General features: G+C 53.2%; 8 protein-coding genes and 1 non-coding gene across 9 annotated transcripts; 2 read left to right on the top strand and 7 right to left on the bottom strand.

The window, feature by feature from the left end:
• Window positions 1-390: 390 nt before the first annotated feature.
• On the bottom strand, window positions 391-3,565 carry BO97DRAFT_364098 (sulfatase domain protein). Its single transcript, XM_025692531.1, has 3 exons — window positions 3,057-3,565; window positions 1,259-2,965; window positions 391-1,209 (listed from the first exon to the last, which is right to left on the bottom strand). Exons 1-3 carry the CDS (start codon window positions 3,371-3,373, stop codon window positions 624-626), a joined length of 2,610 nt encoding a protein of 869 aa, XP_025553932.1. The 5' UTR covers window positions 3,374-3,565; the 3' UTR covers window positions 391-623.
• Window positions 3,566-6,288: 2,723 nt separating this feature from the next.
• BO97DRAFT_422131 (FAD/NAD(P)-binding domain-containing protein) lies at window positions 6,289-7,240 on the bottom strand (the record flags this gene model as incomplete). The annotated part of the gene is made up of 4 exons (XM_025696770.1): window positions 6,289-6,629; window positions 6,798-6,972; window positions 7,026-7,105; window positions 7,156-7,240. 4 exons carry the CDS (start codon window positions 7,238-7,240, stop codon window positions 6,289-6,291), a joined length of 681 nt encoding a protein of 226 aa, XP_025553931.1.
• A 1,011-nt stretch (window positions 7,241-8,251) lies between these two features.
• On the bottom strand, window positions 8,252-8,893 carry BO97DRAFT_422130 (mannoprotein; the record flags this gene model as incomplete). The annotated part of the gene is made up of 2 exons (XM_025696769.1): window positions 8,252-8,449; window positions 8,555-8,893. The coding sequence occupies 2 exons, from the start codon at window positions 8,891-8,893 to the stop codon at window positions 8,252-8,254; spliced, it is 537 nt and encodes a 178-aa protein (XP_025553930.1).
• A 1,772-nt stretch (window positions 8,894-10,665) lies between these two features.
• BO97DRAFT_256358 (MFS transporter) lies at window positions 10,666-12,583 on the top strand. The gene has a single exon (XM_025690878.1). It carries the CDS (start codon window positions 10,812-10,814, stop codon window positions 12,372-12,374), a length of 1,563 nt encoding a protein of 520 aa, XP_025553929.1. The 5' UTR covers window positions 10,666-10,811; the 3' UTR covers window positions 12,375-12,583.
• A 1,158-nt stretch (window positions 12,584-13,741) lies between these two features.
• On the bottom strand, window positions 13,742-14,572 carry BO97DRAFT_385688 (germin family protein; the record flags this gene model as incomplete). The annotated part of the gene is made up of 3 exons (XM_025693492.1): window positions 13,742-14,169; window positions 14,232-14,377; window positions 14,436-14,572. 3 exons carry the CDS (start codon window positions 14,570-14,572, stop codon window positions 13,742-13,744), a joined length of 711 nt encoding a protein of 236 aa, XP_025553928.1.
• A 604-nt stretch (window positions 14,573-15,176) lies between these two features.
• Window positions 15,177-16,900, bottom strand: BO97DRAFT_323440 (Zn(II)2Cys6 transcription factor; the record flags this gene model as incomplete). The annotated part of the gene is made up of 2 exons (XM_025691294.1): window positions 15,177-16,721; window positions 16,790-16,900. Coding segments are annotated over 2 exons (1,656 nt in total), but the record flags the coding sequence as incomplete, so codon positions are not given.
• An 893-nt stretch (window positions 16,901-17,793) lies between these two features.
• Window positions 17,794-20,344, top strand: BO97DRAFT_412078 (uncharacterized protein; the record flags this gene model as incomplete). Its single annotated transcript, XM_025696217.1, has 5 exons — window positions 17,794-17,949; window positions 18,212-18,359; window positions 18,394-18,637; window positions 18,675-19,476; window positions 19,901-20,344. The coding sequence occupies 5 exons, from the start codon at window positions 17,794-17,796 to the stop codon at window positions 20,342-20,344; spliced, it is 1,794 nt and encodes a 597-aa protein (XP_025553926.1).
• A 397-nt stretch (window positions 20,345-20,741) lies between these two features.
• BO97DRAFT_412077 (uncharacterized protein) lies at window positions 20,742-22,730 on the bottom strand (the record flags this gene model as incomplete). Its single annotated transcript, XM_025696216.1, has 8 exons — window positions 20,742-20,829; window positions 20,924-20,937; window positions 21,316-21,408; window positions 21,570-21,769; window positions 21,837-21,902; window positions 22,093-22,212; window positions 22,262-22,490; window positions 22,623-22,730. The coding sequence occupies 8 exons, from the start codon at window positions 22,728-22,730 to the stop codon at window positions 20,742-20,744; spliced, it is 918 nt and encodes a 305-aa protein (XP_025553925.1).
• Window positions 20,748-20,818, bottom strand: BO97DRAFT_t77. Its single transcript has one exon. It is a non-coding gene; the product is annotated as a tRNA-Gly (tRNA).
• Window positions 22,731-22,901: the final 171 nt, after the last annotated feature.

The raw sequence follows: 22,901 nt of genomic DNA, 5'->3' as shown, positions 1-22,901 counted from the left end.
GGCAAGACGACCCTTTGGGGCTGATGACCTAGACGGTCACCACGACCACCCTGAGCTGGATGAACTTGAAGATGGTGGAACATCCTTGTTCGAGCCAGTATCAAGGATATGCTATGCACTGCTCCTTCGGAGTTGATGATAATCTCTCGGCAACTCGGCAAATTATGCTGAGGATGCCTGGATTTGGTGTGCTGATAAATCCATCCTTGCTCGTGGCTCAGATATTGATGAGGACAAAATATTTCTCGGTGGGAATGCGAGCAGCATGGAGAACGCTGCTTACCCTTTGTCTCTGTAATCTGATTGCAAAGACGAAGAGGAAGGAGGGAGTAGATGCACCGCAGGAGTCTTACAAGTCAGCATCTCGAAGAAGCAACCCCAAGCTTAAGTGACTGTCATGAGTAATTCCATTCAGAGAAACATCCACATGCTAAATTAGATCGACCATGGTCCAAGAAGAAAACACATAAATCATCATGCTAGCAAAAGTATGTGAACCAATATTTACAAGGAAGAGTGAAATCATCTGTACAAGGGTCCGTCGTCATCGAACGAAACCCAATTTTTTGGGCTGCTGCAATGCAACGAATGCAACATCCAAGAATCCCCATCTTGGAATTCTTCTACTCCTTCCTCCCCTGCCGTCTATAACGGTACCGCATCCAGTTCTCCGTGACCCACCACTCAGCCACATGGGCGGCATCCCGCACCCAGTCGACTACGTCGGGATTGTACTCCGCCTCGAGCGTCTTGGCCAGGTCGACCAAGTTGAAGTTTTTGACGGGATGTAGCTCGATCGGGTCCTGCGAAAGGTCGGTGAACCGCCATTCGACGTCGTCGACGAGCGGGATCACCAGCCGGTAGGACGGGTGGGCGGCGGAGCGCACGGCCAGCCATGAGCCGCCCGTGTTCATCACGGTAAACTGCCAGTTCTGCCGGCCGTCCTTTTCGGGGATCTGCGGGCGGATCATCGACTGGCCCTCGTACATGGAGAGGAGGTCCTGCGCGGCGTGGCTGCTGTCGGGGCCGAGGGAGTGAGACTGAATAAGGAGGTCGAGAATGGTGGGGACGATTTGTTGCGAAATAACCGGGGTGGAGACCTCGATCTGGGGGAGGTGCGGGTGCGCGAAGAGCAGCGGAACGTGGAAGCTGCCGACGTGGGGGTTGTCGTAGGGAGTGACGCCGCCGTCGTTGGGGAGGGAAAGACCACTGGGTTGGTTAGCATTTTGTAAACATAGTGGACAGATCGGAGACCTACTGATCACCAGCCATCACGATTAAGGTCTCGTTGATGATCTTCTTTTCGTTCAGGATCCCGATGATCTCCTCCAGCCACTCGTCAATATAGCCGATGGTGTTGAGGTAGCGGTTGAGATCGTTGTTAGATCCCGAGCTGGTCGACCCAACGATGGATTCGTAGGTGTCGTTCGGCATGCCCCAGTGGTGATGCGTAGTACCGGTCAGATGGGTCAGGAACAGGCGAGTGTGGTTGCGCTCCGCCACGTCGATGGCATCTCGGACGTAGTCGCCCAGGACCTTATCCGGATAGCCGTAGTAGTTGACCTCCTTCTCCTTGACGGGATAGTGCTTCGCCTTGGGGTTCTCCATGGTCTCCTTGGTGACGACGTCGAAGTAGCCCAGCTTCGGGGTCAGTTTGTCCTGGTTGTCGTAGGTGTCGGTGACGGACTGCATCCAGACGGAGTGCCACGGCCAGGCGCGGTAGTCCTTAGAGGTGGGGAAGGTGCTGTTCTCGCGCACATCGGGCATTTGGTTCAAGGCATTCAGGAGATGCGGCATGCAAGGCTGGTAGATGTGATGCTCATACTCGCGGTTGAAGTCGGCCACCAGGGGCGTCACCCCGCACAGGGTTCCGACCAGACTCTTCAGGGTGTAGGTGCCCGTGGTAAAGGCGTTGCTGGCGCTGATGCCGCCGTACGACCGACGTCCATAGTCCTTGACCATGTCGTGCTTGTAGCCGGCGTCAGAGCCGGTCAGCCACTCGGCTGTTCGAGTCAGGTTGGCGATGCGCTTTTGCACGTCCTTGGGAATTTTCTTGTCGGGGTAGGTTTCGGCGATCCGATCCCACATGAAGGTGCCGTTCTTCAAGGGGAAGACGTCGCCCCGCGTGCTTTCGAGCTTAAGCAGAATGACGTGTTTGATGTTGACATTACCGCTGGAGAGGGCTGCGTGTAAGGGGTCGAGAAGCGGGCTGTCGAGGTTGGAAATGTGCAGAGGGTCCCGGTTGGGGTCGTAGTGTCGAAGTGGGGGGTGGTTCTTTTCGGTTTGGTTCCAGTCCCCGAAGCCAGGCAGGGGCTGCTTGGGCAACCAGGCCCACTGGGGAGGTCGCTCCAACGCCGTCTGACCCTCTAACCAGCCATAGTCACCCGGGAGTCCTTCCGCACGAACCGGGGAGACTCGGTAATGTCCGAGGAAGGGAGCGACGGGCAACGCCTCGGAGAGGAACATGTATGCGGGATCCCACGGGCGAACCACGCGCAGCAGGAACAGGCCGACGAAGGGGATCCAGACAGCCAAACGGCGTGCCAGCGAGTGTCCGACCTGGCGAGGCGGTGCAACGGCGCCGTAGGGCTCCAGCAGGTGGATGGACGACCCGTCGTCGCTCTTGTCGTCCAAATAGTCGTCTTCAGAGAGATGGTCGTATCGCTCCGGGTCCCGCATCGAGGCGGTCTTGGGGATCCACGTTCGCACGCAGCTCGCGCAGCATTTGAAGGGTTGTGCCAGGATGCGGAGGATGCCACCCACCGCCCGATGCAATGGGGCCGCTACGAACCAGGCGACCGTGAGCATGATGCCCTCGACGATCAAGAAGCCCGTCAACCCGGTCAACAGGGTGCGTATGGCGGCGGCATCGTGGTGGAACGTGGTGGCCTGTCGCCAGTGGATTTCGGCGCCGGTGAACACGTAAAAGGAGGCATTGGCAGCGGTCATTCCGGACATGATCAGACTATGACCGCAAGATTAGTGATGTGGCGTTCCAACCAACAGCGGAAGAAGAGGGGAGGAAGTGTCAGAAAGAGAGAGAGAGAGAGATCTACCTGAACGGGACGACGATCAAGGCGGAGAGAGCGGCGACCGACCGCCACGGAAGTTTCTGGGTGAGAATGCGCACCAACAGCACGAGCACCACATCCTGGGTAAAGAAGGTGACTCCCCACAGAAGGAATTTGGATGGAGGTAAGGAGTGAATGTGGGCGTAGAGATGAAGAAGTTTAGCACCGAACAGGGCCATCAGGGTGAGCGCAAAGAAATAGCGACGAGTGAAGTCCCAGAAATGATCGAAGAACTCCATGGGGGAGGCACGCAGGCGTACAGCAGCTGCCAGGCAGCAACGAGCCGGATTGACGAGCTTCATGATGAATGAGGAGGAGGACAAGAAGAATGAGAAAGAGTCAAATCACATGGCACCCCAAGGGAAAAGAAGACAAAAGAAACCAATACAATCACCCCATGGGCTGGAGGCAGACCGGAAGGAAAGGCCGGGAAGGAAGAGGGAAAGGAAAAGAGAAGAGGAAGATGATGACAATAAGAACGGTGATGATGATGATGATGATGATGAGGGGAAAAGGGAGGAGAAGCAGTGGATAAAGTACTCCAGTAGTACTCAGTACTAGTCCTAGTCCCTCCCAGTATCAGCCACTCATCATGATGAGAGAGGATCGAACAGCCCAACACCCAAAAAGAAATCCAAAAAGAAAAAAGAAAAAGGGCTAAGTTCGGATGGAGCCGCAGAAGAAGTTTTACACTAAACGATCTAAAAGAACAACCCAAGAGGACTAAGTGTTAGTCACTGGTAGTACTAAGAAACTAATTTGTCTCGCAAGATTGTACTGAAAGGACTGCAAAGACGCAAACTGGACCCTGAAAGCGATGGGCCCTGAAGGTATGATTGGTTGTGTGCCTTCCTCCGCGGTAATTTTAGAATGGAAGAGGGGAAGAAGACCACCAACCAGGAAGAAAGCCAAGGCTGCAGGGTCTGGAAATCGGGGGAAATTTTGAGACAGGGGCAAAACATCCATCGTGGCTATATCTTGTTTGAGTAAAGGGAAGTGTGCTCAGTTATGGTAGTACAACAGTCAACGGCAGTTCCGGCTAATTCATTCAATCCCGTTTCTCCTCTCTATCCCTATTCTTCAGCCAAGTCTCTTCCTTCACTGACAATGAAACTCCAATCCATCCTGGATTACTCCTCCTCCTCCTCCCCCTCAGCACTCGGGCAAAAATCCCAGTCAGGGTCTTCCGAGTCACACTAATCCCAATGGGGCAATCTGACAGTCAGCGAGCACCTGACCTCATTCCCTTTCTGGGCGAGAGTCCATCCCATGGCCACCAATCATAGAGTATCTAGTGGGGTTATCCTCCACTCGGGTCGCTGCAAATTTCTGCCTGCTGTCAGCCTGGAGTGACTTGCCACATGGTTTCCCAACACGAGGTGCAAAAAATGTTCCCCCTTTTGCCCTGTAGCCTGTAAGCCTGAGAGAGGATTGAGGGGTCAAGGGGACAGGGGTCTGTCTCCCCTCAACTCAAACTACTCAAACTACTCAAACTCAGGGTCTATCCAAGGTGCTGTGTAGTAGTGGCCCCCTGGGCCTGCCTGCCTGCCTTCCTGTGTCGCCCCAAATCCTCCTGCAGGGTCCGGTGCGTGCTGCGGCAAGTAGCCATGGCACGACTGACTGGCCTAACGGGTTTGCTTGTCATCAGACTAGGCGAGTCGATCCGGATGCACTGGCCGATGCCAACTACTTAGTCACTGGTCGAGCCCGTCCTCCGGCCATACCCAAGCATTATCTCCCGTGCAAACCCGTTCGTCGTCGGTAGTCCCTTCGATAGAGATAGATCGATAGATCTATTTGTAGTTCGCGGTGAAAAGAAGAATTGCAGGACGGAGATCGCCGGGAGGGGCACCGAGATTGCTGCGCATTGGCGGACCCCAGCTGGGAGTGGCTCAAGAGCCTTGGCTTTCGTATTGGCATGGGGGCAGTCGGCCGTCGGTCACACTCGACGAAATCATGAAACACCTGCGACAGTGTTGACCCGCGGGAGACCTGCAGCGGTTGACTGTCAGTGGAATGGTGGAATGCAGCCTAACCCCGTACTTGGCACCGTTCCTCGGAGTAGGAACACCTTGCCCGGTTCATCGTCGTCGGTATGGATTCACATCCGACCGTGGAAAATAGCCATCATAGCCAGGAATAGGCCAACATAGGATCAGATATCGTATAGGTCCATCATGAAAGTGATAGTGTGTCCTGCAAGTTGCCTGAGGGGGCAGTAGACCTCGTGACCCAGCCAGGGTGTTTGTTGTCGATTGTTGGTTCAGGAATATATTTCCGCCGCGACCGAGGCCGCTTTCCCCGCATCATCTATTACTATTTTGTCACTACTTACTAGCCAACAACAACAGCAACATCAGCATCACCAGCGGCAGCACTCTTACTATTCTGGAAGATGCATCTGAAACCCAGTCATGACTTGGATGGTTGCCGTCTGCGATGTTCTCCTGACACGTGACTGAGATGATTGACATCGGTAGATCAAACACTAAACTCTCCCTCCCTCCTTCCTCCCAGCCCATACACCGCAAGACTCCATAAACACCACCAGACCGAAAACAATCACACTCATCGGGATTCGCCGCATGCGGTCGATATAAGTGGCAGACTGACCACTTGCCGTGCTAGAGGCACTCCCCTCCACGATGTGATCTTCCCATTGGATTTGCGACAGCTCTCGTTCTTGTACCAAGTGCCACAGCGAGGGTCGGCTCAAGTGGTCCTTATCAAAAGACTCTGGAGCTGCTCATTGTATGCTTGAAGCACATCAGGACGGTTGCGCAGTGCCAAGGTCTGCCCCTGCGGCCGGGCTCTCACAACAGCTGAAATCATTGTACGGAGATACCGCGACTGAGCTTCCACCATATGAAGGATCGAGTTGTGGTCTGGATAGGGAGTACTTGAACCTTCCGAGCCGGCACATTCCCTGACCGAGATTCGTGTTGGGCTCATAGAGTATCCCAAAATTCGGGAGATCTTTGGCCACTACCCCTCCATACGCCTGGGCGACCTCCAGATATCCTGCAATGGGCGGCCATCACCCCGTATATCCGCATTGAAATAGCAAGTCTACCGTCTGAAACCCCCTCGCGAGGACTATCAAATCGAGTTCTCGGACGTGCGGCCCCTTAACCTCGATCCCGGTTGCCGTCACCCGCTGAATGGGCCGAGTTTCCAGGTCGACATGCTGCTGGTTGAGCACCGGATAATAATCATCCTAGACCAGAATGCGTGTACATCCCAGCGGATATCTCGAGGTCAGTGCATCCCACCCCTCCGGCTTATTTGGCACACGAGCCTTCATCCACCGAAGAACCCAGTCAATCTGTGTTTGGGAGTAGTCCGGGTTCGTGATATAAGCATGGACGGACTCGCGAAGCCACATCGGCACCGCGCGCTTCAACCAGCGTAAGGGCGAAAACCAGGTCAAAAGATTTTTTTCAGCTCGGCTGATGGATCGGTCCTTGCGAGGGACAATCCATTTGGGAGACCTTTGGTAGATTGTGAGCTGCGACGCAGTCTTGGCCAGTTCAGGCACTATCTGGACGGCCGAGGCGCCTGTGTCTTGTCAGCGGGTGCTCCATATCACGGGTGCAGGGTGAGAACCCGTTTGCCGGTTACATCATAGCTGCTATCCCATCTGGCGGAGTGCATCTGGATCCCCAGAAATTTGTCAAGACCCGGAATGAGAGGACAGTAGGGGTATTGAGCTGTCCAACTGCCGACACAAGGAAGTTGGCCGTGAGCTGGTATGTCTGCTGGACTGAACCCTGAAGGCCATGGGTGGAAACCTGGACCTCCTCTGTAATTTGTGGTCATCCCAGTGCGCTTCAAGCACGGTTGAGTTGAGGCGGATATATCGAGGCACGTTCCACTTTTGGGATACATCCTTAAGGTATTTCTGTCAATTGGCTCAGTGTACGGTCGGTGTCTCACTATCGCACATGATCATACCAGCATTTCTTTCTGGGTAGCATAATCCCGGGTCCAATTCCTGCGCTGTTCAAATGAGAGACTGTATAAAGCGATGCGGACTGGATCATCATGAGCGATCGTGTATGACCAGTGTCATCTGCCAGCTTACTGCCGCATGCGCACCCAGGGTACCGGTTCTCATACCATGTCCCTCCGAGGCCGCTGTTCTTCTCTAGAACGAGAAAGTCTGTCATCGGTGTTCCACGCAGGAGATCTATGGCCATGCAAACGCCTATCTTGCTAAGCCGGATTGCGACCAACCATTCTCACCGGATGAAGCTGACCGGGAATTCCTGCTCCGATGATGATGGCTGAGTAGTGACAAGAGCCCTCGTGTTGGCCACATTTTCTGTCGCGTATGCCATTTTCAACGTATAGTAAATGGCTATCCTCGCAGTGCACTGCAGGGGACGCTATCATGCGCATTTATGAAATCAACAGTGAACGATTGCCTCGCTCGACAACTCAACTCGATTAGGATCAAGGATCAAGAATCAAATTAACCGCCCCTTGCTGGCCGATGTTGGAAACGCGACCGGGACCCGACTTCCCCCTTGCTTGCTACACTTTGACAGGTGACAGAGCCACTCCACTTCAACCGTGGGTCGATTCAGCCACGGCGACATGACGCCATGTTGAAGACTGCACGACTCAGAAGAGCAGCATCGGACCACAATTATGCACAGACGACTGGAAGCCCGTTCGTACTTCACTCTCAAGGCTCCTGAGGTAGTCTGCGCTTCGATGCATATGAGCCAAGGAACTACACTTCGTGTTGAGCGTCCAAGCTGCTTCTGCAGGCGGCGAAGTATCCGATTAGCAAGCGATAGGCTTAATGGGCTATCTTTGTCTGGGGTTAATCCGAGATTTTTTGCAATTTCACTACGTGCCATTCCAACGACCTCGAACAGAAGCCTAGTGACCCTATGTCCCGTCGTGAAGAATGTTGCAACGAGGAAGAGCCGCGAATTGGCATTAATTCAAGGATGCGGCAAATAGGACTTGAAAGCATTTGAAATACAATTGAGGCCAATTTCCCTACTTCCATGCGATACTCGAGCAAGCAACTTGCCTTAACAGTGTTTGCATTCCATTTACCTTACTACTATGTCTCGATTGCCAATGATTCCATCCATCCCCAGGCGCCTTACGAACTGCTCAGCATCGATCGTCGATGGTGCTGTCTGGCTATGCAGCAGATGTCCTCACATCTGCATGTCATAGGCATCAATGGCGTTGTCGTACGCATCGTCAACATCACCGGTACCCTGACGAATGGTCTCCTTGTCGGGTCCGGCCGCCTTGGCCTGCAGCGCCACGGACAAGGCATCGGTCTTGACCCTGAGAGCATGGAGATTGGTCCGGATGGTGCTCCCCACGCCGGCGGTGATGAAGAGGGATCGCTGGGCTTTCGTCAGTATCATGGTCTCGTTGAGGGAGGTATTCTTGATGAGCAACATGTGCAAGATTATGTTATGGAATTCGCAGATATCGGAAAGTTAACTCACCTTGAGCACCAGGGCGGAAATGGAGCTGCGCATGACTGGCTCCAACTGGGTCAGAGCCTCAGTCACACGGTTACTCTCCGAGATCGTGAACACCGCGGTGGCGTTGACGTCAGCCGCGGCCTGATCCAAGGAGTGCTCGACGGCCGCCTCCTGAGTCTGGATCTCGAGGGCGGCGGGCAAACCTCCGGAGTAGCTGTAGACGGCAGCGCTGAGAGAGCCAATATCCGTGTTGACCTGAGTCAAGTCCTGGATGATGGTGGGGATGTCACGCTTGATGACGCGAGCCGTGGCCAAAGCCAGCAGGGAAAGAACCGAAGCAGTGGTGAGAGCGAAGCGCATGTTGCTGAGGTCGTGGGTTGTATCTGACTCGTATCTGTGGTGCTGATGGTGATGTTGCTGAGGCGGGGGATGTTCAGGCCTTTATACCCAGGTTTGAGGGATATGCCGGGCCATAAACGCGCTATCGTTGTGCATGTGTTGCGGTGGAAGGCTTCTGTCTGACCGTGGGATCATGGTCCGGTAATTTACTCCGTGAGGTTCTGTGTTTCTGTGCGTCTGATTTCTAACGTGTGCTTCGGTTTGCTACAGGTTTGTGTTTATGTTTCTGATGGCGAGTGCGACGACCAAGCGCCGATGCCGTACTGTTAGGAATGTTTCGTGTTCGCTGCGCCTCGCTAAGCATTCATCGACCCCGGTCTACACGAAAGGCTTCACTATACCAAGCGAGGAGTATGCAACGCGACAAAGCAAGGGCAGCGATCCGCTTGCGCTCAGTGTCATGACTCTCGAGATCCACCGCCAAGGGACGATCAGACCGAGAGAGGAGAAGGCTGGGGTTTCAAGTGAGACATGAGTAACTTCCTGAGTTGGTCTGGGTAAGTACGGGCGCTCGGTCTGGCGCTGTCATACCATCGATTTCACACTCGTGATACTTGAGCGACGGAAGTTCTCAGACGCGTATCCTGCCCACCTGCAGGATGCCCGGCCGCAGGGCAACACGGTACCTGAGTGTGTATCAGGCTTGTGTTTCAAATGAACGGTGGGCTGACATTGTTCGAGTCGATGGGGACTGGACACTAGACCAGCCGGAGGATTCACTGAACGACATGGACGAACGAAGAGGCTGTCCCACCGCATGAAGATGGCTGATTATTATTATGTGACAGTCACCATCACACCGGCCAACCTTCCAGCGGCCCAGAGAGGACATGGAAACGAGGGGTCGGACCGATGTGAAGGCCGTGATCGGCGCAGGGCAAGACTGGAATCAGTCAGCAGAGGCCGAGAAGCGGAACCAAGCAGTCGGGGCTGTGGCTGAATTGACCAAACGGAAAAGACGGAGCAACGATGACGATGAACAATGCCGATTAGCCAACAGAAATTGAGACCAAAGGACCCCTCGTTAAGAGGCTACTCGAGCCAGGAACTGGGGAGGAGGTGGAGGGGAGTTGTGAAAAATGTCATGGGTGCATTGGGTTCATTGAGGCATTGCGTAACAGAATGTTTGTTTTGCAGACTGTATTAGACCGTCAGTCTATCTCGCAAATTCTTTCACTCATCTTCTCATGCCGACTGCCGACGACGGCTCACCGATCATTGCAGATTCCAGAATGGCTGCCCCGGTCGGCAATCCTGCTTGCTTGGACAACGGATCACCTGACCTGGTTCAACTCATTTCTACTTTCTTGACCCCCCGGGGTAAGTTAACATGAATGACTCAGCGGCCCCATATCTCTGTCTGCATCAATCATCATCATCAATCAATCAGTCAATCAATCAATGAATATTCCCGGATTCAGGCTAAATTACGCCACCCGACTTGGGAAAGCTTGACCGAGGCTTGTTTTCCGCCTGCAGCCAAAACTTGTCCCCAACTTGCCCACAATCTTGAACTTCCCCCAACTTGCCAATCTCCATTCTTCCTCGCCTTCCGGCTCCAACTAGTTCGCTTCCTGATCCTTTGAACATGGAAGGTCAATTGGTTTGGGAGATTCATGGTTCACCCCCATAGTCTCCATCCTTCCTTACATTCTGGAGAAATGCTGCTGACCCACCGCGTCCACTCATTGGCCACTTGGTCATCGGTTCACCGGCTGAGAATCTAACGACGGCCAGCCAGCAATGCTTGCAGAACGTCACCGACAGCCAGACATGACTGGGTCCTTTCAGCTTTAAAGCACTCCTCCCTCAAACACCCAAAAGTCAGTTTCTGGATTTCTGTCTTTTCCCGCGTTGCCTCCTCGTCCTGTTGCCCATCATGGCTGCCCCGGTGAACCACAAGGACCTGGAGAAGACCGAGCAGCACGAATCGCTGCCCGTCGTGGTGACCGCGGAGGAAGCACTTATCCGCGCCCGCCAACAGCCGAACGTCGCCCTGCCGCTGCGCATCACCTTTGACCACCATGACCCGGACAGTCCGCGCTGCTGGGGTTTCTGGCGCAAGTGGTACATCACCGTATTCGTGAGCATGCTCAATGTCATTACCACCTGGTGCTGCGGGGCTTTCTCGTCGGGCGCCACGCAAATCGCCGATCACTTCCACGTTTCGGGCGAGGTCACCACCCTGTGCCTGTCGCTTTACGTCCTGGGCTATGCGGTTGGCCCTGTCCTACTTGCCCCCTTGTCGGAGTGCTTCGGGCGCCAGCCGGTCTACATTGTCTCCTGGTTCATCTTGTGTATCTTCCAGTTGCCCTTAGCCCTGGCCCCCAACATCGGGACCATTCTCGTCTGCCGGTTGATTGCTGGATTGGCCGGTGGTGCCCCCTTGACCAACACGGGCGGTACGATCAGTGACCTGTGGGAACGCGACCACAGTGGGTGGCCCATGGCGGTGTACGGCCTCAGCAGTACTGCTGGTCCTCCCCTAGCCTTGGTTATGAGCGGTTACATCGGTCTCAACCTGGGCTGGCGCTGGATCTTCTGGGTCATGATGGCTATCAGTGGTGGATTCTGGATGGTTCTGGTCTTCACTATCCCCGAAACTCGCCATTCCATTCGACTGCAGCGCAAGACTGCCAAGATCTGTCGGCAGATGGAGAAGGAAGGACTGCGCTCTGCTGAATCTACGAACGATATTCATGGAGATGACCGTAAGGGGCTGCACCAGTTGCTGGGCATTACCTTGACGCGACCCATCCGGTTCCTGTTCACTGAACCCATCACCCTCTTCTCCGCCATCTTCAACGGTTTCCTCTACGGTCTTGTCTACCTCTTCAATGAGGCCTTCCCTCTCGTCTTCGGAGCTCCCCACGGCCACGGCTTCAATGTCGGTCAACAGGGTCTTTGCTTCCTGGGTATTGCCATCGGACCCTTGCTCGCCTTTGCTGCTCACTTTCTCCAAGAACGTTACTATCGTCATGCTGTCGCTGCGCACGATGGTCTGAGTGTCCCCGAAGCCCGCATGTGGATGGCCCGGCTGGGGGCTTTGTTCATTCCCATCAGTCTCTTCTGGTTTGGATGGACAAGCTACTCCTCGGTGCACTGGATCGTCCCGATCATTGCCTCGGTTTTCTTTGGTGCGGGATTGTATATCGTCATTCTCAGTATCTTGAACTACGTGGTTGACAGCTACCAAACCTACTCGGCCTCAGCATTAGCGGGCGTCATTCTCGTGCGTAACATCGTGGGAGCTGGATTTCCGCTATTCGCGACGCAGATGTATAACAAGTTGAATTATGAGTGGGCATCGAGTTTACTTGGATTCATCGCCATCTTGCTCGTGCCTATCCCATTTATCTTTTTTTATAAGGGTCGAGCGATTCGCCTGCGAAGCCCTTGGGCCAGGGAACATTTCGATTCGAATGAGGATATTCCCCACTGATTTGTTATATACCATGTCGTGGATGAATTATGACTGGAGTTCGTCTTGTTGTTCGCGGTCGCGCTTGACTAGGGCAAGGCACCTTCGGATTACCGATGCGCATTGCAGTCCAGCCACTCGTTTTCTGCTTAACCAGGTCTGGGTTTCGCCATCAATGATTGGCATCAATTGTCTTTGTCCCAATCAATAGCAAATGGTACCCGGTGTACTTGGGGTAAGCTCATCTGGAGTATCTTCTGTTTCTGCAAATGCGCATGTCCTCTCTTTGTCGCAATCTCCCCTGGCTTTATGGCGCAGTGCTTATCTGGTCAGTGGACGATGATATTGACCGTCTGGCGCTGGACGAGGTGGCATAACCCTTGCCAAAGATGGGCGGCTTGAGACCGCTACTGCAGGACGCCGATCCGGTGGTGCCGCTTACGCCAGATCCCTTGTCTTTCCCAGGCTCCCTGCGGGGCTGGACTTGGATTGACTGTGTCCCGGATCCATGGGCTCTTGTTCGTCAGCAACGTTCGTGACCTCTCTACCATCATAGCCGATGGAAGCTTGAGTTAATTTTGTAGCGAGCTCTTGCTCAATTGTTTCCAAGACCCCAGCTCCAAAGAGAGGCTTGAAGCCCTCGGCGCGCACGGCGCTCCAAGATTGAACAGAGCACTTGCCGCAGTGATCTGGCATCCAGTGGCTGCCCTGCATCAAAGACTGCTCCCACATGAACTGTTACCGCTGCACCCACATCTACTGCTACCGCCTTCCCTACAGCAAGGACCAGTCCGGCCCCGGCTGTGAGCAAACTGACAATCACCCCTGCCATCACCCGCAGGATCATTCGGACTGCATCCCACAGACCGAAGTGCCGGCCGGGCCTCACGCGGTTGACGGGGTCTCCCAGACAGTTTGTGTACGGGTTGACCTCGCCCGAGGTAAAGGGGCTCCACGGATCAGGGGCCAAGAACCTTATGAGAACGGTCAATTTGGGTGTTACTGCCTTAGATGAAGAGCAGCAGACAGCTTTACAACTGTCATCAGAATCACATCATGGCGGGTGTGACGCAATCAAATTGCGTTCTGGACCAAAGTAGATGTTGAGAATAGTGGCTCAGGTATCTTGTCAGAGAAGTTTGATTCCGCTCAAGACTTTATTGTACAAGCAAAAGCATCATCCCCGTCTCAGCATGTCTAGATCCACCTCTCAGCAACCCTCCGAGCTTCCCCCTTCCAATACCTTCAAAATCCCCCTATCGCTGACCACCTTGCCTGTGTCTTTTACCTCGTGGTTTCGTCCATAGCAAAAGTGCACAAAAGTGTCCACATTCCCCCACAGACTCTCTCACCGACTACCCTCCCATCTACCAGCCAATCCCAACCCCTCAAACCCGACGTTTCTCCTTCCCACACTTAGCCAAACACTCCTCCACCTGGATAGCCATACTCGCCGGAATCGCACCGCGCACCTTCTCAATGTCCTCCCCGGCAATACTCTGCCCGAAAGTGCGAGCAATCACATCATCAGGCAGCGAGAACGTCTGCTCAGCGATCAGACTCACGGCGAACTCGTCGGAGGTGAACGCCGCCGCGAAGCTGGCCGGCTCGCAGTCCGGGTTGACCTGCGTGTGGAACGAGCCGGCCGGGTAGACGGTCACCATTCCGGGGCCGAGCTCTACGCTGATAACGCGCTGCTTGCCGTCGGCGTTGAGGACGCCGGCCTGGGGCACCATCTCTGACAGGATGCGGCCCGAGGTGAGGCCGAAAAGCTCGGTGGCGCGCGGGTGCAGGTGGAGGAAGCTCATGCTGCAGGCTGTGGACGTGAATTAGTTGGTGTGGTTGAAGAGTTAGCAAAAGGTATGGTAGGGGAAGTACCCGGCAGTTGTGAGATGCTGAATGAGGCGCCGACGCCTACCAGTGCTGGCCAGTTCTGGCTGCTGGCGATCGGGACTTCCTCGCTGCCGGTGAAGTTGAAGACGAAGTCGCTGTCATTTGGTAGGAGCTGATAGCGCTCAATGGCACTGTACTATGTGTTAGTAGGGTATATATATGATGGTCGGCTATCGAAGATAGACATACGTGTCTGCTAGTCGCAGTTGAGCATTCAAGCTGAGGTCGGACGGTGCGCGCTTCGTGATCGGTTGGGGTGCGGCCGTGGCCGGGAGCACAAGGGCGATGGTCACCGCGACGGAGTAAAGAGCCGAGATAAAATGCATGATGGCTATATGAAGTTGGATCTGAGCTTTTATATCGGCTGGAAGGAATCAGAGTTGTTAAATATGTTGCTACTGGATGTGTTCCTAGCTGATGTTCTGCTGAATGTTGATGAATTGACATGGGTCGCGCTTGATGTTTATATACGTTCAGAGTTCTAAGTTTTGTGCTTCGAGCACACAAACTGAGCACTGGTCCGCCAAGAGCTCTTCCAAGTCAGTATACAGATCGTGTGAGAAGACATCTCGCATACGCACTGCACAGCCGCAACTGCATCTCTTATCAGTAGCAATTGCTGTATGGGGTTGGCCGGAGCGTATTAGTAATACGCCATCCCCCTCAGCCCTACTTATAGTGTCACTTTTTGGGCGTATTCCCTTCTTGGACCCTTAAATCGGGCCTTGGCATGCAGTGGTTCTTGTGCACCATGGTTCTGCAGAGTCTATTGCCTATGAGGCTCTTTGCCGAATGCTCAGTCTTGTCTATACTACTCTGACTGTTAAGAGGATTCGTGGCGGCGATGTGGACTAGACACTTGGCATGGAGCGAATGACCTATTCTAGTAGTTATACATGAGTGATTCCAAATCCATCAGTGGGCTTTGGGGCTGAGCTCTCGCTTAACCATGTACATGCTTTCGGGCCACCACGTTTCGCCCGTCTCTGCCGACTGGCCCAGCGGATTCTTCGTCTTCATGAGAGACACAATCTGGCCAAGCTCCCACTGCCCAATCTCCCCAATCCACCACACCCCGTCCAATAACATTACCAGGACCAGCCAATGCGCAAAGATGTCCATGGCGAGCACATGTGCCGCAGTGAGCGACGGGATCTTCGCTCCCGGGAAGTCCGGGGTCATTCCATTCGATGGGGCGTCAAGCACCGACTGGACGAGGCTGAGATAGTCGGCGGGCGCTTTGTTCAGGAACGACATGATGATCCGGCGCAGCGCCTGCGGCGCCTCCATAGATGTGACGCTGATCATGTAGCTTGCCACCCATGGCGAGACTCGAGATGATTTGTGCAAAGACAACGCCCGGTTGCTCGAAGTCTCCGTGGTTGGGTCCCTTTCTCTTGTCGATAGAGCAGTAGAAGCGCATTGTTGAAGTATAGACACGGTTTCCAGCGATGCGTGGAGCTGTGGGTCGTTGCTTGCAAAGGGATCGGAGCTCTGCAGCAGAGCCACCGTCGTTTCTGCTCGCTTGCGTAGTCTCTCGAATGCTTGGATGTACGTCGATGCAACTATGGGAAGAAAGAGACGTTTGGTATGGTCGGATGGACCGTTCTGCGGCGACAAGACCTTACTGCTGAGGTTCGCGCTCGGGAGTTTCAATCGTGTATCGATCATAGGGCTGAGCGTGGCCGGATCGACGATGTAGTTGAGGACTGCAGTTGATGCAGTATGAGCAGCTCGTGTGAACGAGATCCATTGTGAGTGCTGTGGTAAAAGCTCGTTCGGCAGTCGCTGTCCGGACTGTTTTGCAGTAGCCGCCAGATGGACGCGGATGGAATGGCTCGCGGAAGCGTACAACACCATCAACGCGGCGTTGGCGAGCACGTTATCGTATAAGTCTGAGCTTTGCATGGCGGCTTGGATGTGATGGAGAGACGCCCTATGGTGGCGCTCTGCTAGCGCGAGTAGCTCGCTGATCTCCATGAGGCTCTGCCTGTCCAGGGGGTTCGGACTCTGCTTGGCGACGTCGTGTGACCTGCATGCTGCTGCCAAGGCTAGGAGTGAGGACATGACAGCCTTACTTTTGAAAGCCAGGTTCGGGACTCCGACCGCCAGGGCGTAGAGATCTAGATCGTCGAAGGGGATGGTCTGGCTAGTGTGAGAGAGGTAATGGCCCAGGAGGCTGAGCTCGGTGGCGTCAAGGGGAGCTGGAACGCACGGGTCTAACCCCAGTCTTTTGTCGTCCGTACTCGAACGTGCTAAAGAGTCAGCTTGTTCCCCAAGCAGAAGACTGGGGTCGGAGAAGCGATGATTCGAAGATCCGACCGGCGACCCTGAAGCTGAAATTACAGGCAAGTCGGAGACAGACGAATGGATCGACTCCTGCTCTGACAACTCTGCCTCGCTGTGAGACTTTTGGTATCGACAGACATATGAGCGCTTGGTACATCTAGAGCAGCTCGGCGTCTGTTCATCACACTGGAGGGTAATTCGATGTCAGCACTAAATTGCCAAGTAGGGCTGTAGGGCTCATCAGCCTTGCGTACCTTCTTGCGCTGCTGCTTACACCTGAGGCACCCATTCCTGGACTTCTCGTGGGAGCGTCGCAGTCTGTATCCGGTCGCTTGAAGCTCCTGCAGGGTCATATGGCTTGGCATACTTACCCAGACAAACAACGTGGTCGAGCTTTGGTTGTGTAGCGAGAAATGAGGGAGTCAGTCGAGTCAGTCACTCGGTGGTGGGGGGAAATTGCAGCGTATTAGTAAAGGAAGGGAAAGGAGGCTGAGTTGGCCAGTTGCCGCAGCCAAGCCCTACACAAATGAGACTTTCTCTGCCTTTCTCGTATCTTTCGTCAGCAAAGAGGCTCTGCCGAACCTAATTCAACTTTATTTCAAATACTTGGGACTCCGTATTTGGAATTCTGAGCAGCATCTCACCAGCCGTACTCAGAGGGGCTATTTGACCCAGTACCAAAACATCGATGTGTCCGCCCCAGTCATGTTGCTAAATGACGACAAGACAAACTGTGACTGTGTACGCGGCCATGATCAGGCATCACTTGGCACCTTGGGCCAGAATTCACTGCATTTGACGTGGCCCGGCAACACATCACCGACTGCGCGTTCTCGAGTTTCTATTCTCAGAAGAGACATCAGGTAGAAGGGTTTCAGATATTGCTATCGTCAGTGTTGAAGAGCCTCCACCCTTCTCGTCTACCCCGCTGCATTCCTTGGTTCCGGTATTTATCTGCTTCCAGTCCATCGATTGTCTCATGAGACGACTGGACAAGATTGAGCCTCAGCTCGTCCTGATAGTTACAAGGACTTACATTCATCATCTTCTATTCGCTTGTCCTGAGAAAGACATGCTCATACTTGTGCGCAATTCGATCCAGTCTTCATCTGCAGTATTATGGACGATATTCATCAAGCGAATGCTGTCATCTTTGCACTCATGAATCATCACAAGTCATTCAGCACGCACAGAGTCGGCATAGGCTCGGCCAGATGGATCGGAGATTATTATGCCATGCACATCCACGCATCAAACAATGCATATTCTGGTCTTCATGCGAACCGTGCCAGCATGCTTCCTTGCGTGGCAGGGATACTATACCACGTTCATCCCGCAGGTCGGTCATACAACCAACCTCATGTCCCGCAAGAAATACGGGGGTTACACCTCCTCGCGTGTGGCTACAGATAAGGTAAAGCGTTAAGTGCATGGCTTCCTTCATTGTGGACAAATACAAGTGCTAGATCTTTAGCATATAGATTGAAGGCCCGTCTGAGTTGATGGCGGACATGCTTTCGCTCGTTACGTATACTTGGAGTACAATAAGATTTTCATGCTCAGGGTACCTAGGCATCACCATTCAGTATTAGAGACACATGCTGATCAATAGTGTCAGCGTGCATACATGTGAGATTCGAGACTGCGCAAAGGATTATACTCATCCCGTTTTCTAGTTCTCTCCAAGAATGATAACCGACCAACGTCTTGCAGTTGCGGAATACTCGGATACGAGTCTCCCTCCCGCCACCAGCCATGCAATCTTCCCTGTGCTTGATGTTCACATGGCTCTGGGTATTGAATACTATCTAGTCAGCTACCTCGGTCAGTGTTGATCTTACTATCAAGCGCGATGTAGCCATCATTGGTGGTGACTCGTCAGGCACATACTGCGCTATCAATCTCAAGGGCAAGGGCAAATCGGTGATTGTTGTCGAAAAAGAGGGCCGACTCGGTGGTCATGTCCATGTTTATGTGGATCCCACCACGGGCAATGCCATGGACTTTGGCGCCGCAATCTTCCCCAACACTACGTGGGTCAGGAGCGACTTCGCACGCTTTGGCATCCCACTGAATGAGAAACCTCCACTCGCTTCCTCGAGGTTATTTTGCGATACTTCTTCCGAGACCAATCCCCAGGGATTTGTCCATGCAGTTTGGACGGTTTGTGGAGAAATACGAAATCCAAGCTGCGCTGCCCAGCATCTACCTGGCGAGTCCAGGGGCGGGGGATTTCTTGTCCAAACCGGTCCTTGAAGTATTTCGAACGGTGCCATCCGATGTGATCGAAGATGCTTTCACGCCTAGCTCCTATGACCCTCCCGACCATACCGCCCTCGAGCTATACACCCGCGAGTCGGGAAATGGGAGTAGCAGGAAGAACTATAACATTGCCCTCGCTGTATATTCCCAACGGCACCAGGCATGTCCTCGCCAAAAAGCTACTGATCGCTATCCCCCCCAAGCTCGACTTCCTGACGTCTTGGCTCAACCTCAGCACCTCAGAGCAACGCCTGTTTGGCAAATACATCAACACCGGAAAAATGTGGCGGTCGTCAACAATACTGGCTTCCCCGGAGGTACAATTCATTTCAACCGGGGCTCGGCACATACTCAGTACGATTTTCCGTATCTACCGGAACTGCACAGCCTTATTCCCGGGTTCATTCCAGGTTTCGAGCTGGCCGTTTACAGCACTCCCCGCACGCGGAAGTCGGACCCGATGCCGGACGAGGCTGTGCGGACACATATCCTGCAAGACATCAGGCGCATCTTGGAGCAAAACCCGGACCAGTATTCGCATATCGAGCCACATATCGTGGCATTTTTCAACCACGCTCCTTTCAGTCGCCAGGTCCGGGCAGAGAATATCAAAGATGGATGGTTGAAAGGTTCGATGTCTTTCGCGGTATCATCAATGTCATACATGCCCCTCTTACATGTTAGTGCTTATGTCCTTCACCCGACACTTATTCTATACATCCTGGCTAGAATCTATTTTCTTGTTGAGATATCTAGAACCCTGGCCTATTTGCCTGCGGATACATACATTGGACCATGGACATTGAACATGCCATTCTTTGGTTGAGGATCTCTGATATGCCACATGAGTGCAGCATGCCGACTTTGGTTTTACTAAGCGTGGGACGATAGAGTGACCTTCGTTTGACTCAACATATGCATCGGGTGGTCTACACCTCTACTGTAGAGGTCGGGACATTCTATTTACCATCGATATTGATACTTCTACATCTACTACGAAGAACATGTTTCATATCGGGTAACGCCATAACTTTTCAACTTTCCGTTACCTTTGCATCGCGTGATGACGACCAGAAGAACTAGTATCGCTCTGGTGATATCAGGTTGAGTGGCCTTGGGCAGCTTTCGTGGACAGCCCAATGATGCGCTTCAAATCCCGCCCAAAGAGCAGAGGTGACGCCGCAGGGCTTCCCATCTCGACCGCGGAAGGTGCACACGAAGTCATTGCGAGAATCCCTCTGGACCTCGTAGGGGAATCTCTGTCGCTGCCACTGCGGAGTGAGCTCCACTGGTATCTCCGCGCACCAGGGCCGGCCACAATCGAGACATCCGTTGATCAGCTCTATGCCCAGTCCTATATGCTGACGATGCACCATATTGAGGCAGACACCGTGAAAACAGTGAAAGCATTCAGGACACTGAAAGAGATCGCCTTGGGCGTGGCTACAATGACACACTTGGCAGCGAAAATCCCCCACCCAAACGCGTCTCACTGGTGCCCGGAGACCCTCCAGAGCCTCCGGCCTCCAGAGCGCATATTGCCTTAGGTTTGGGTGAAACGAATAGGAGGACATTATTCATGTAGTCGTATCGATCGACGTCTGGACTATCTTGTGGTGATAAGTGCAGCAAGAGAGGGCTGCCCGGGATGTTTAAATATGTATCTTTAAGGAAAAGCTGAGACGTCGATGTAGAGAAGATAGTCCTGAATAGAAGGGAAATATTTCGTTGCCCTGCTACGTTCTTTGCAATTTGCGGGGTATACATTCAATTGTTTGTGTACATAGTGCCCGGTATGCGTAATAAGTGGTGCTCTCCAGTTCGCAGCTTAGAACAATAACAAAGCAGCAGAAGTTCCTTATCTGACGCGCTAGCTATCATGATATAATTGACGGTATTGATCTGTCAGCTTGTTGAGGATTTTATGGGCTGGACAAAAAGAAATCAGATTGCATCATCCGTGAATCGAACACGGGCCTCATCGATGGCAACGATGAATTCTACCACTAGACCAATGATGCTAGTTGATGTACTGCTATACATAGTTTTAGTGAATAACATAAAGCCGAAAGTCTCCCAAGTGCTTGAAGAGCAATGCCACGATATCAACTCAATTCGCAACATACCCCGGCATGCAACCCTACTGACACTATAGTATATTTTCCAAACTTGAGGCTATTGAATTAGCCATTCAAAGCGAAGATGCTTAATTGGGACGGCTCTATCATGTCGTTACATTTGGAGGCTTCGGAAAACATATATCTCGATCTGTCTGTGAGGGTATCATGTCCTGTTTCATTTATATCGAGGGGTCTGGGACAAGTATAATAAAAATCGAAAGATACATGCAGATGATACCTATATTCCAAGCTCTGCTTAGTACAAAAAGACGAATTGTCATGTACACAAGTCAACTACATAGCGTCGTAGAGTAGCATCAGTAATGCAAGCAGCAACCAGTCGCCCCCCATAACATCGCCACAGACTATACCATATCCTTGCCATGATCAGTCCTTACTTCGGAGACACCCCTGATCTTCTCCCCATCCGCATCCGTAAAGGCCGTATCGCCAAACAACTCCGCGACCTCCTCCAGGCTACTGTTGGCCGTCTCCACATAGTAGAAGTACACCAGCCCGGCCGAGAAGAGACAGAATCCGGCAATCAGGAGGTAGAAATATCCATGTATTCCAGCCAATGCATCTGGGGAGACCATGCCGATGATGAAGTTGAAGACCCAGTTACTCGTCGTCGCCAGCGCCATACCCTTACTACGGCCACGCAGGGGAAGATCTCGGCGGGCAGAAGCCACAGCATCGGACCCCTGGTGAAGCCGTACACGATGTTGTAGAGCATCACAAACGCATACTGGCCATCAGCGCGGGTGTGGATGTCCAGATTGGCTTCGGTGAAGGCGCAGACAATGCTGGACAGTACTGCCATTCCAATGCCTGGTTGGGTAAAATTGTGAGCTAGTGACCCTCAAGCAAGAGAACGAGAGAGTATAAGCAAACCAAAGAAGGGGTGAAAGGCACTCACCTCCAAGTATCAGCAACGGCTTCCGACCCCATTTATCCGCTAACCACCAGGTGACAACGGTAGCAGCTGTATATGGAAGCGCATTAGGGGAGGAAGAACGACATGACCAGCAAGATGAACGAGAGGATGATCTGGATGATGAACGATCCTTGCCAGGACATCTCGCTTGGCAGGAGGAAGTTGAATCCATAATCGACCCAGCATGAGAGCATGTATCCGGCAATGAGAAAGGTATACTCGATTTCCACCATCATACCACGCCGATGCGGCGCAGCAATCTCCGTCTGAATGATGGGCACCGTCATGGAGAGAAACCCGACACCCAAGCCCTGGATCGTGCGGCCGGCAATGAAGGTGCCAATCCCGGAGCGAACATCTGAATAAACGCGCTGAAAAAGTAGATGAAGCCGCCAATGCAAACACACTCTTCTTGCGCCCGATAATGTCTCCCAGTCGTCCGGCGATGAGGGCACCCACCGCTGCTGACGCCTGTAAACAAGCGACTGATATGCCGGTAATCGAAGGATCGACTCCGGATGTCGATCCGTCTGCGCCGCCGTAGTCCTTGAAGAACCTAGCTACAAAGATAGGATTCACGAGGAGACCTGACATAATTTTTGTGATAAGATTGACATCAACATTGTCTATGGCGAACTTCCGTAGGTAAGAGATATACCAGAATTGTACCCGAAAAGGGCATCTCCCAAACTACCAAAGGCGCATGTTGCATATAGCAAGGGCGCCCCCTTAAAATGGATATCGAGCGGTGATAGTCTTGGGCTTCACTTTTCTCTCCAGCCAGCCCCGTTGCTCATATTCGCGAGCAGCCACAGCCTGCGCAGTGCGGGTTAACGCGGCCTTGTCTGCCGCTGCAGGGGCTTCCTTGGCCGACATAGTGCCAGATATGCCAGATGATCACTATCAACGAGAGAGGAATATTGTCAGCGTTGGGATGAAGCACGAGGCAATCCAGGACAGTAGTGGCCGCGGGGCTCTATTTCTACCCCGGAGAACGGTGCCATAGGGAAGAGCAGGGTCTTTCATCTCCAGGTTTCGAGAGTGGAG

This window comes from Aspergillus homomorphus (assembly GCF_003184865.1).
Source record: "Aspergillus homomorphus CBS 101889 unplaced genomic scaffold BO97scaffold_7, whole genome shotgun sequence".
NCBI lineage: Eukaryota > Fungi > Ascomycota > Eurotiomycetes > Eurotiales > Aspergillaceae > Aspergillus > Aspergillus homomorphus.
The sequence above is the reverse complement of the archived record's forward strand: the minus strand, read 5'-3'. Positions and strand labels throughout refer to the sequence as shown.